This window comes from Rutilus rutilus (assembly GCF_951802725.1).
Source record: "Rutilus rutilus genome assembly, chromosome: 3".
Taxonomy (NCBI): Eukaryota; Metazoa; Chordata; class Actinopteri; order Cypriniformes; family Leuciscidae; genus Rutilus; species Rutilus rutilus.
Window position 1 is genome coordinate 14,486,542 of NC_140211.1, and position 12,852 is coordinate 14,499,393.

General features: G+C 34.9%; 2 protein-coding genes across 3 annotated transcripts; both read left to right on the forward strand.

Moving 5' to 3' along the window:
* The first annotated feature begins 421 nt into the window (after positions 1 to 421).
* On the forward strand, positions 422 to 1,677 carry polr2l (RNA polymerase II, I and III subunit L). 2 transcript variants are annotated; one of them, XM_084405641.1, is made up of 3 exons: positions 422 to 519; positions 1,170 to 1,281; positions 1,367 to 1,677. In XM_084405641.1, exons 2-3 carry the CDS (start codon positions 1,187 to 1,189, stop codon positions 1,473 to 1,475), a joined length of 204 nt encoding a protein of 67 aa, XP_084261767.1. In that variant the 5' UTR covers positions 422 to 519; positions 1,170 to 1,186; the 3' UTR covers positions 1,476 to 1,677. The 2 variants fall into 2 exon arrangements, with proteins under 2 accessions (XP_084261767.1, XP_084261768.1); XM_084405642.1 differs by lacking the exon at positions 422 to 519 and adding an exon at positions 526 to 658.
* A 763-nt stretch (positions 1,678 to 2,440) lies between these two features.
* On the forward strand, positions 2,441 to 5,668 carry sdhaf2 (succinate dehydrogenase complex assembly factor 2). The gene is made up of 4 exons (XM_084405390.1): positions 2,441 to 2,664; positions 3,717 to 3,928; positions 4,994 to 5,103; positions 5,288 to 5,668. Exons 1-4 carry the CDS (start codon positions 2,638 to 2,640, stop codon positions 5,413 to 5,415), a joined length of 477 nt encoding a protein of 158 aa, XP_084261516.1. The 5' UTR covers positions 2,441 to 2,637; the 3' UTR covers positions 5,416 to 5,668.
* Positions 5,669 to 12,852: the final 7,184 nt, after the last annotated feature.

Consider the following 12,852-nt stretch of genomic DNA (forward strand, 5'->3'; position numbering starts at 1 on the left):
GATGGACAGATGAAAACCACGATGGAAGAAACAGAAAAAGTAACAGGGACAGGAATAAAGGATATACTGGAAAGTGGTGTGAATGAACAAGGCAGAAGATGTTTTTGCATTTTTTTAACAAGTACAGGTCTTATGAGGAGAACTATCATCTGTTTTTTTATACGCAACAGTAAGGATATCAGTATTTTCAATAAACGTACTGTCTTTAACATATATTTCCTCATAAGTATCACTTTCATAAGCTCTTACAAAATGTACTTACTGAGATATAAGTTAACAAATTACCGTTTGAATTTAAAAGTTGTCTAACTAGTTAGTTAGAAGAAGAAGAAGAAGAAGAAGAAGAGTTTGGCCAAATTTTCTCATGTTGCTCACTCGAAATTATGGGCGCGGAACGCTTGTCATAACCTTGTTTCCACCCGTGTGTATTTGACAAACGCAATGCGGAAATTACGCATTTGAAATGCGTTTGTTTTAAGCGGCACAAGAGAAACGTGTGTAGCTTGTGAGGTTGTTTTGGTAATATTTCGTCCTTTTTTTTTTAAATCTTGAATAATAATAAAATAAACTAATTGTTAAAGTTTAGTTGTGGGTTTGTAAGTAAGGAAATTACATCGCGCTAAACCTCGATATTGTATTTTTTTTATTCGAGTTACTAGTAAGTCTGTAAGCTTACTGCGCTTATTAAATGCTTGTATTAGTAGCAATACATCACGTTTATATCTCAGCATGCATTACAGTGATACATGTTTGGCAATATTGTATAATTTTCTGCGTAATTCAATCAGGAGAGAGAGTGTGTATACAGTATATATTACAAAAATATGACATGAAATTTTAGTTGTTAAATATGATTATGAGGTTATCACAATTACTATTTGTGAGGTTAAAATGTACAATTATGAGATTAAAAAGTCAAAATGATGGGTTTTTAAGTAAGATTTGTCAGAATTTCAACTGTTGTATTATAGTTATGATTCGACTTTTTGTCTCATGAAAATGACTTGTGTCATATTTCGACTTATGTCATAATTGTCATAATGACAAACTCAAAGCTGTTTTTCTTATGTGGCAGAAACAGGATTCCATTGTCATAGAGAATCACAATCTGTGAACAGTGGAAACCCTGTGTGTGTTTTCTAATAAACACTTTTTCTTCTTCTTCTCAGGCCTCTCGTCCTTCACCATGATCATCCCTGTTCGCTGCTTCACTTGTGGGAAAATCGTTGGGAACAAATGGGAGGCGTATTTAGGTCTTCTTCAAGCAGAGTACACAGAGGGGTGAGTTCATCAAATGTCCATCAGTGTTTGATTTCTCTGCATATCTTCCGGTAAACTGAATCTCACTCTTTGCTCATTTTCACAGTGATGCTCTTGATGCTCTGGGTTTGAAGAGATACTGCTGTCGCCGGATGCTTCTGGCCCACGTGGATCTTATCGAGAAGTTGTTGAATTATGCACCGCTGGAGAAATGAGGAGCTTTCTGTGCAACTGAAGATGAAAATCCCGCTCTGCCTCTCGTATTTTCAGAGACTTGATCCTAATGGAAGATATACAGGCGTGGGCTTCGACACAAACACGGCTGGTTCATTAGAATAAATCTGAAGAAACTTATTATGTGGAATGTTTATTTGCATTTTATTTGTTAGCATTTTGTTAAATAAAGATTGAAATATATCTGTTGTACAGTTCATTACATTTCAAACTGAACCTGTGTTTAACTAGTGTTATTAAAATAATGAGGGAATCCAAAAAGTGAAGCTTTTCCAATCGTAGGGTGAATCTTGATATTTGAGTTCCTGTACATGTTTTTCTGTTACACAAGAAGATAAGTTTTTTTTCCAAAGCTTTTTACTATATAACAATGGTTTACAACTTTGCAATGACACATCGGTCAAGTGTTAGAAGAACTAGTGTTTGGGTTAAAGATTAAAAGTAATGAGAGTCATGTAATGAGATTACTTTTTCAAGTAACTAGTAAAGCGACGCATTTCTTTTAAATGTACAAAAACAATATAAAAATAAACGCTAATTCGTAATATTAAAAGCTAATAATTTTTAGATAATTCTAAAATAACACTGCTGTCAAAATTGATGAAACAAATCCATGTTGTATTTAAGCACTGTGTTAACTTTATTTTTTTATTAGACATTCGGATTCAGATTTTGTGCTTACTTTAGGTTTAATAAAAGTAAAAGAAATGAACATACAGGAGAATTACCGTTCATAATTAGTAACACTGTCCCTTTAAAAGAATTATATAAAGCTGAAAACTTCCATCCGGTTTCACAAGTGTTCACTGAAATACAGTCCCTAGGAAACAATAGCTTTTTTTATTTATTAGGATTTACCTTTTAAACTTACACGTGTCCGCCCATTGGTCAAGGACAAACTCAAGATTGAAATACAAACTTGTCATGTCTACACGTCAAGAAAACAAAGAACTATTCAAAGCAACTTTCAAATTATATTAAAATAGAAAATTGATATTGACCTTATCAACATGGCGCCCGCTCCACTACGCTTCCTGCTCTTCTGTTGTGAAACAGTTGCATAAACTCTCCTTCAAAATATAACATTGTCAGTCAAGCAAGCACTTGATCAGTCATACATTACTGAAGATACTTCTCGATAACATGTTTTCAGCAGCTATTGCAAGAAAGGTAAGTTTATTTGCTTTGCATTCATATGTGGCGACTGGTTTTAAAGATCTCATTTGACCTCACGATTCTGAAGTGGCATAACAAGAACATATTTCTGAGCCCATCACAAATTAATGTCATCCAACTAATAAAATTAAAATTATAGCAGGGGTTTGGAGAGTTGGATATTTATCCTGTCGTTTTGTTTTGAATGTCTGAGCAAGGACAGACGAGGATACTAACATCTTCATCGGAATTAAACTAACCCCTGAATTCACACACAAGACTAATTTCAATCTTTTGTTATAATACAGTTCCCTAAACAATGCAACAGATTCTTCATCTCTTGAGATACAGTAATTAATTTTCACTGTAGTGATTTAAAACAATAAAACCATAAAAAATATCTAGAAAAAAAGTAAATGTTAGTATATACACACATATAATGTATATTGGCTGATATATAGTTTGTATTTTTATAATTTTAGTTTTCATATCCTTTAAAGGTTTAGTGTGTGTGTGTGTGTATATATATATATATATATATATATAATCCTTTAACTAAAAATAGAATGAAAACAAAAATGATAAAAATACAAACTGCAAGTCAAGTCATCTTCATTTATATAGCGCTTTTAACAATGTAGATTGTTTCAAAGCAGCAGTGTAACACTATAATATCGATAATATTAAAATAACACTGGATCATACATGTTACTGTATAAAGTCCTGGTGTATGGAAGATGTCCTATTTTCTGTGCCAAATATAATGTCATAAATTTAATTTTTTAGAAATGTATTTTATTTTTTACAAAAATATATTATATAGAATATGATGTAATATGTCTTGAGACAAAACACTATAATGATGCCAAAACCTTTTTTTCAGGATGATTATTTGACGTTATTAAATGGCATTCATAATTGCATATTTAATATAATGCGTACATGGAATGATGATTTCTTTTGATTATGTGTGATAAAACCTACACAGCCATATAACATAGTTTATGTTGATTAGAGTCAAGGCCAGAGGAGATTTTTAACATCGTTTGATTTTGATCTATTCCCAGGTTGTTAGTTCGGTTTGCCGAGCTTCACTGCGTCCAGCTGTTGGCACAGTGATTTCTCGGGGTTACCGAGGTGACGCCCCAGAACCAGCCCTCATTGAGATCCCACTGCCACCGTGGGAGGAGAGGACAGGCGAGTCCCTGGAGATCAAGAAGAAAAGACTCCTGTATGAGAGCCGCAAGAGAGGCATGCTGGAGAACTGTATCCTTCTGAGGTTAGTAGGTTAAAGTCCCCCTGTAGTCAATCATTTTATCCCTTAAAACTCATCTTTGATCACCAAAAAATTTTTCCTGTGAAAAAATGTCTTCGTGCCTTAAAATAGCTTGAATGTAACTCTACACCCTTACTTCATTTAGTATACGCAGATCCATCAGAATGGTAATGCGTTTTATGTATCGCTCTATACAATGTTGGACACATAACGGTAATTAATATGATTAGCCTTTGGCTTGACTATGTTATCAAACAGCTAATAATGTGTTGCTACTGTTACGCTAACCATATTCCCGTTCGCCATCTCAAGAGTCAGACAGCTGCCTTCTAACAATCAGCATCCTTAGAAACGCTTTGAACAACTCAGAACGTCAGTGGAGAGAGGCATATAGTTCATCATAACATCGTAATATACATCATACACCCGTTATATTGCTAAATGTACACGATTTTTCATATCAACAGAAAAATATACTGAGATAACCTGGGTTCTCGAGACTGCTTCACAGCATAGTTAATGACATGCTAAAGCCCGCCGGCACGTTGACGTGATTGGTTGCCAGGTTGTTTGTGACGTAAGAAACACCAGCGATTTCAAACCACTTCTTTTTTTCACTGCAGGAGAACATTGCACATTTGTCTTAAAAAGCATATTAAAAACACCACATAGACATATAAACAACTATATATATAAACAATAAAAAAAATTGGGTGAACTATTTTGAAGTAAAATAAAATATTTCAAAAAATAATTGCCATTGTTTATGTAATTACTACAAAAAATTATATATAAAGTATAATTTGATGTACTAAAATACCTAAAACTGAAATAAAAATGTATGAAAAACTGTATAGACATATAAAAAAAATTATATAAATGACAAAAACACAATAAAATGACTTAATCTTGAACTAAAATTAAAATAAAACAGAACATATGAAAAATGTATTCATAATATTAATACAAATATAATAGTATCTCTGTGGTACTAAAATAACACTGTTCCATATTATTTAAAATCAAGGGAAAGCTACTCTGACTAATTTTTTTTTTTTTTGTTACCAGCCTTTTTGCAAAGCGGTACCTGAATACAATGAGTGAATCACAGATAAAGCAGTATGACAGACTCATCAATGAACCCAGCAATGACTGGGACATCTACTACTGGGCTACAGGTATGAACACAAATAAAATAGATGTCCAGTGGTGTAGAGCTCTGCTCAGGCATGAAATTGACTTTGATTTCATTCATTGAATATTTTTCTGTGGAGTAACAGTAGTGGTGTATTGTGCACAATAAGACCAGGAGCATATATAAAGGACTGAAATGAGTTTGCACACGTGTCTTCCTCCCGTCAGAGGCTCAGCCGACACCTGATGTGTACCAGGGTGAGGTGATGGACATGCTCAAAGAGTTCGCCAAGAACAAGGACATGGAGCAGCGCCTAGATGCCCCTAATCTTGAATATCTGGACAAGAGCAGTTAAAACTCCGCTTTCTGCCAGAGACTGTCATAGAAAACCAGAACTGAGCTCATACAAGCACCTGAGACTCAACAGACATCATATTTATATATATATATATATATATATATATATATATATATATATATATAATTTAGATACATATACAGTAAATTAACACACGCATACTGTATATACATAAATTATACATATAAACGCTGTACAGTGACTGTGATGTGAAAATACCTGTTGTATTAAAGTTTGTTCTTATCGATGACTGAAGTGTTTGTCTCAGTAGGTTTAACAACCACAGGAAGAATATTTCTAAAGATTTTTTCCAATTAAATATATTATTTCCGGTTATCTTTCTGATGTGACATGGCATGGAACAAATTTGTGTCGTGAGTTCATGCATTAAGAGGTTATAGAGTACTTTGCTACAGGCATTGAAAAGCTCAAAGAGTGTGAATCATGTTATTTACTTGAGTAGCTTGGTGAACAACACATTAGTGTGTATTCAAAGATTAAACACAGGGTCGTGCTAAAGAGATTTGATGAGATCTGAAATGTGCTAAAGACACTTCAGACAGGAATGTTGTTTAGCTTGTTTAAAGGGGTGGCATAATGCCCTTTTCACAAGATATAAAATAAGTCTTTGATGTCCCCAGAGTGTGTATGTGAAGTTTTTAGCTCAAAATACCCCACAGATATTTTTATATAGCATGTTAAAGTTCTCCCTGTTTGAGGGTGAGTAAAAACTCACCGTCTCTTTAAATGCAAATGAGCTGCTGCTCCCAGCACAGGGGGCGGAGCTACAACGGCTTGTGTCCTTTTACCTGACACAGGCATGCACTGAAAACTTCAAAAACGTTTAGCCTTTTATGTTCAAACCGGAGTCAGACAATGATGGAGAGACTCAAGAAGAAGTGACAACATGTAGACAACATTTCCGAATGGTTAGTTGATGAATTAAGGTAGCTTATGTGTAGTTATTTTCTAGTCATTGATTAGCATATTCTGTCTTGATAATCTATAAATCGCGTTCCATGGGCGGGGTTTATGTAAATTTTAGGGTTCATGATGTCACTAACCCGGGAGGAATGTCCTGTAGTCCTTCCCAGCCATTTGTTGTAGTCCTTGAAAAGCTTTTCTTTTTTTTCTTTTTTTTTAAAGCAAATATCTCCCTTTGCTTTGAACTTTGAGCGTTGTAACTATAGCCGCTTTTCCACCGAAATTACCCGGAACAATTTGTCCCAGGAACTTTTTTCCCAGGAACCTTTTTTGCCCCAGACCGGTTGCTTTCTGCGTTTACACCGCGGTCTAAAGTACCGGGAAGGTAAACTGCGCGCAACTGCTCCACCCAGTCTGCGACGTACAGTAATCAGTTTTGAGCGCCACATTTATAAGTTTGGAGGAGATTCAAACTGTGTTGCAGTTATTGGTTTACTAACGAGGTAATTAACATAACAAAATAGACGAGCACTGATACTAAAGCGTGTTCAGAAAGCTTGTATGCGTATAAAATTAAGACAAGGTACGTTGTGAGATGACTGGGAATAACGCGCAAAAATTTCCTTTTGCGTAAATACTCTTTAAAAAAAGCCTGAACCCCGTCTATCAATCATAAATAGTGACAGTCTTGTAAATAGTTGTTTGTTACACCTCAATGCGCTATTTCAAGTAAATTTGTAACATGGTTTGCCTTGCAATAGATGACAATGTGTAAACATAATGACTTAATATTAAAAGCTGTGGCATAAAAGAGACGAGCACTGATAAAGCGTGTTCAGAGCTCGTAATGCTAACGTTAGATATAAAATTGTATGTTATCAGCTATTGCGGACATTGGCCGTGAGATGGCTGTGACGAACGCGCAGAAAGTTTCCTCTTCCACAAATACCCAAATAATAAAGCCTGAAACTCGTCGCCAGTCCCCCAGTTTTTTTTTATTAAATTCCATATTTGCAGACAGACAACTTTACTGCATGAAGCCACTTTTTAAAAGGGAGGTTAAAAATAAAGAAAATGCTGCGTGGAGTCATCCAACCAAAATGCGGCGTGAACACAACCAATCAGCTTGTGCAGCGCACAAGTCCCACCCCTGAAAGTTCCTGAACTTTGAAAAAGTACTACCTCGTGAGCAGGGACTATCGGATGGGGAAATATTTACCCGGAACTTCATTTAGACCCTGGTTCCTGCGGTGTAAACACATCGAGTACCAGCCCAAAGTTCCTAGTTCCTGGGGAAAGTTCCTGCGGTGGAAACGCGGCTTATGTTGTTTATGCTCAAACAGCGACATTACACACTAACTAGAGTTTGAAAAGTGAAATCATATTCAACCACCCCTTTAATGTGGCTGGTCAGTCATTTTAACCCCAAGCTGTATTTGGACATTTAGGTCACATTTAAAAGTGTATAAATATTCATATATTTTTATGTTTGTCCAAATATGTTTTGGGACCAAAGCGTACATGCATTTTGAAAGCTCTCAGCCAGAAGATGGCAGACTTTTCCTTGCTAATAAGATGAATGTAAAAAGGTGTGCAGCGACTGTTGAAATGCATCCAAGTATTTTGACTAATCAAGTCCTTTAACATCATACTCAACTAGCGGTTGTTCGCCGCGGGAGCGAGTGCACTTTTCACCAAAACAGATCCGACACTGTCCTGAATGCTGAGGTACACAGACGTCAAAGGGCGTGCGATTTGACGGCAGTGAGCTTTTAGTCATGACAGTTTTCTCCTTTAAGCGAGCAATGTCCCAGATATGTGTCCCGTGTACCTGTGTAGCCTGCATTTTTAAAAATGACTAAACACAGGCGTTCTCACTGCTAAAAAGCACAGATGCCACAGGGCTGTGGCGCTTTCGTTCACATGCTGGGTTTCAGTGTGACTATACCAATTTATCTCAGTTTCTTTGAAGAAAAAAGAAAAAGAAAAAAAGGAGCAGTGCTGCTTGGCTTGCTAAGGAAAGATTGACTATTTCTTTTTGCTCAGTGGGTTTTGGGATTTGAACAAACTCCCCAAAACTCATCCCGTTTGTGCTACAGACATTAATTATACCTCAGATCACATGGCTTCCAGTGCAGTTCACTAGAAATGTCTGAACAAGGTGAACAAGGGGGTTGATTGACACACACCCCTATGGACCTTAGTTAGGTTAGGCGCCATATTGAATTTTAACACAGATAAAAACAAGGTTGTGAGGGGAAACTTATTTTTGGAGTGTTTGTCTACTGAAATGTTTTCATCAGCTACTACAATCCATTGAACACTCTAGGCTCCTTTCCCTCAGAGCCTCTTTCATAAGTATGGCGCTACCCTGATAAAGGTCTTTAGCAACCACTCTGAAGACCTCAGCAACCGCATTGCAACCCCAAGGCAAACATCCACAATACCAGCACTGAAAATATGCAAGCAACAGGCAGTCACTTATTATAATTTTTTTTTACTGTTATTCTGAAATAATGTATGCTGTACACATCAACATGTTCTTGGACAAGAACATGAAGGGAGGGTAAAATTGTCATATTCAAAAGGAACTGATAAAACGGTTGCCAATCCATAGAACCACAGAAAAAGGAGGAGGAAATAAAGCAGAATATAAAACAAAAGGAAATATAAAGGAAAATGATAAAGAGAGTTTCTGAATTTCAAAGGCAGACATATACTGTCTTTCAAAAGTTATAGTTTTTGAATGTTAGATTTTATGCTCACCAATTAAGGCTGCATTTATTTGACCAAAAACGGTAATGTTGTGAAATATTATTACAATTTACAGTTTTCTATGTTAATATATTTAAAAAAGAAAAGCTGAATTTTCAGCAGCATTACTCCAGTCTTCAGTGTCACATGATCCTTCAGAAATCATTCTAGTATGCTGATTTGCTCGAGAAACGTTTCTTATTATCAATGTTGAAAACAGTTGTTAAAAAAAAAAAAAAAAACAGCATTTAAGATAGGAATCTTTTGTAACGTGTAAATGTCTGTAATGTCACTTTTGATCAAATTAATTCACACTTACTGAATAAAACTATTTCCCTAAAAAAGAAAAAAGACATCTTGAATGGATATACTGTCCTGTACCAGTGGGTTTTACATTGGGCATCAGCTTGACACAGCACATTGTTTATCATATACATGTAAAGAAAAAAAGTCCTTATAATCATTGGGTTCACAAACAGGACTTAGATATTTAAACTTATTATTATTACCATAATCTGCATAAGACCGACAAAATGCAACATTATTAACATGACAAAGACTGAATATGAAAACTGACCATTGTAAATGCAGAAAGTACAGAAGAAGTGTGATTTACCAGCCAAAAATAAACATCAATGAGATTCAGTGCATCTTGACTGCTGCATATAGCTTCATTTTGCTCAGTGTCAAAACCTTTTTGAGAATAAAGCATAACAGACAAGTGACTGATGAATTGACAGCCAAATACTGTTAAGTTTGAATGGACAAATGCTATAACATATCTTTGAGCCTTTGGTCCTGACCTGCCAGTTGAGCAATACTGTACAGTGTAATATCCTGGCTACTTGTTTGTCTTTAACATTTTTTTCACTGTGAAGAACATGATCTGAGACTTCTTTGTCTTTTAAAGGACATACTCAGATTTGCTCTTGTGAGAGACTGATAGACACCCGGTACACACACACACACACACACCTCAGACAGAGAGACTGTGTGATACCTGGCTCACAGGTGAGCTCTGCCTTTATATAGCATTGAAAGAGCCTGCTGCGTGATCTCACTGACCTCTGCCATCTGTCTCTATGGAGATGAGGAGAAACGGAGCCGGCCAGAGCTGCTGCATAACACGTCCAACACTGCAAACATTCCTATTATAACCACTGAAGACATATACACTGCAGCCCACCTGGCTAACCATACAAAAATTTGACACAAAAAGAGTGTTATTTAAAGGTAATGTTCTGACAGCTGCATCCTCATAATTTTAGGAACAATTTACATGATCACAAAGGATAACAAAAGGAGTCTTTAATAATAAATTCCACGTAGGAGAGTCACAGGGAAGAAGCTCAGGAAATAAAACCTTACACATAAACAATGCCGGAGAATGAAACAAAGGAAACTGAGGGCTTAAATACAAAGGACAGTAATCAACTGAATAGAAACAGGTGCGCAGAACTAATTAACAAACAAGGAAACTTACTATGGAAAACCCGGAACAGGGGAAACAGAACCAAAACACATTAAACCTAAACCAAAACAGAACATGCATGTTACTGATACTGGATTATTATCATTAACTAAAACTAAAACCAGAAAAATAAAATGAACATTTAACTTAACTTATTTTATTTCAGCAAAGTGCCAAGGTAACATTTTTCATTTAGTTTAAGAACTAAAATGAAAATTAATAAAAAACTATAATGACAAAAACAACTAAATTACTAAAACTTTAACTAAAATGAAAGTGAGAACAAAACATAAAAATAAGTAATGACCAAAACCTATAATAGCATATCCATGATTCTTAAATCTTAGCAACATTACTGATCTCATTGACGGCAAAATGGTGTTGAATGATAAGTTTCATGTAATAAAGAATGGGTGGATTTCATTTGACCCTGCATGACCCTGCTTACAACAGAGTAAAACTAGAGAGATGAGATCTATTTGAGCTTTCTTAGTTTGAAATGATGTGAATTTGCTTTCAATCATGAAGTGCTCAGCTGCTTTATTACCTGTGAGACCTGCCGCTGAAGTGCCAGCCATCGCAAGATCTGACTGCAGGTTTCTTGAAGCTTTGAGCGATGATTGTTCTTGTTAGTGAACCCCATCATGAGAAGTGGTGTACTTGTGATAGATACTCTGTAATGCTGGCAAACTAACTTTTCTATAAAAGTTGTATACAACTAACATAACGACAAGTGGAGGAGGATTAGTGAGTTGTTGGAACATTGTTGGACACGATGGCAATATTTTCAACTTAAAAGCTTATTTTCAGCAACTGAAAATAAGCTTTTCACTGTAAACCCTAACACTCAAAATAATTAATTGGTTTGAGTAGGACAAACTTAAATTAAACTAATTAGTTCAGCCAAATTAACTCTTATGAGTATTTAGCACTTTCTTTTTCTTTCAAGTTCACAGAACTAATATATTTTAAGTAAACTGAATTGTTTCAGTGTTTTGAGTTTTATGAAATTATTTCTTTTAATTTAGACAAACTTAAGTTTAACTGAAACGGCTGGGATGTCTATTTCCCAGCATGCACTGAAAAAAATTTGGAGTGACATTTACTTAAAAAAAGCTAGGCAACTTTTTCCACTCAGAAAATGCTAGTAAATTTACAAAGCTTTGCCAAGTAAAAACCTAAACATATTTATCAGTAGCTTTAATTAGAAATCTTTAAGTAAAATTTACTTGGAATATGGAATTAAGTAAACTTTACTTAACCTTGTTAAGTGAAAGTAACAAAGAAAATAAGTAACTTTAACTTGGCTAGTAAAAGGTTGATTAATATCTATTTAGTTGAAATTTACTTTGCATTACATTTCACTCAAACAATAATATTGAATTATACCAGTCATTTATAGTATGTGCTTTACTTAGATTATCTAAGTAATTTATATTATAGCATGTCAGATGTTAAGCCTCATGTGAATGCAAAGACCTCAATACTTGGTAGACAATACACAATGACGGTAACATTTGATGGATCGTTTTTGTGTTTGAATGTGTCATTTTGAGCAGAAAATGTACTCGAAATGTCACAAAATGGCAAGTTACTAATCCTGACAACAAAAGCAATGATAAAACAGTGTAAATACAGCTGGAAATCAGTGAAAAATTAACCTCATTAATTATTTAAGGTCCAGTGCATGATGGGAACCCCAGTATCAGAAAAGTTGAGTCATTTTTACTTAATTTTATTGAGTTGATATTTACGCTTTCATTTCTACTCGCTTGAATTAAGTACTGATATGGAATTTACTTCGTTTTTTAAATTCTTGCCTGAACTAACGGTTTCATGAAAATTACATTGTTTTTTTTTCAGTAGTATTTACTTCACCAAAAAAATCATTTTTTACAGTGTGCTTTGCCGATGGCACTTGAAAGGGAGAGTAAATGCTAAAATTAAGTGTAATATAATGGGTTTTTTTTGTGTGTGCAAGATTAATGTTAAGTGTGAGATTTAGTAGTGATTCATGTTTTGTTATGCTAATTTAGAAGAATTTCTGTTAATGTTGGTTTTAGGATAGTTACCATCATGGTGACAAGTGGTGCATGCAGCTTGATTTGAGAGCAAATAAAACCTTTATAATGCTGCACTCATACAGCAAGTGAAGTTAAAATGTGTAAGTACAAAATAAAACTCTGCCAGTTCTGCTTACTTAAACTTTTAATTTCTTAACTTAAAAAATTTGAGGCACCTGATTTCCTTAAATGTTTTGAGTTTTACCAACTTATTCGGTTTCA

Excerpts from the sequence above, each read along its gene's own strand:
- polr2l (XM_084405641.1), top strand. The coding sequence starts at position 1,187 with ATGATCATCCCTGTTCGCTGCTTCACTTGTGGGAAAATCGTTGGGAAC. Across the intron at positions 1,282-1,366 it reads CAAGCAGAGTACACAGAGGG|TGATGCTCTTGATGCTCTGG; the intron begins GTGAGTTCATCA and ends TCATTTTCACAG.
- sdhaf2 (XM_084405390.1), top strand. The coding sequence starts at position 2,638 with ATGTTTTCAGCAGCTATTGCAAGAAAG. Across the intron at positions 3,929-4,993 it reads GAGAACTGTATCCTTCTGAG|CCTTTTTGCAAAGCGGTACC; the intron begins GTTAGTAGGTTA and ends TTTTGTTACCAG. Across the intron at positions 5,104-5,287 it reads CATCTACTACTGGGCTACAG|AGGCTCAGCCGACACCTGAT; the intron begins GTATGAACACAA and ends TCCTCCCGTCAG.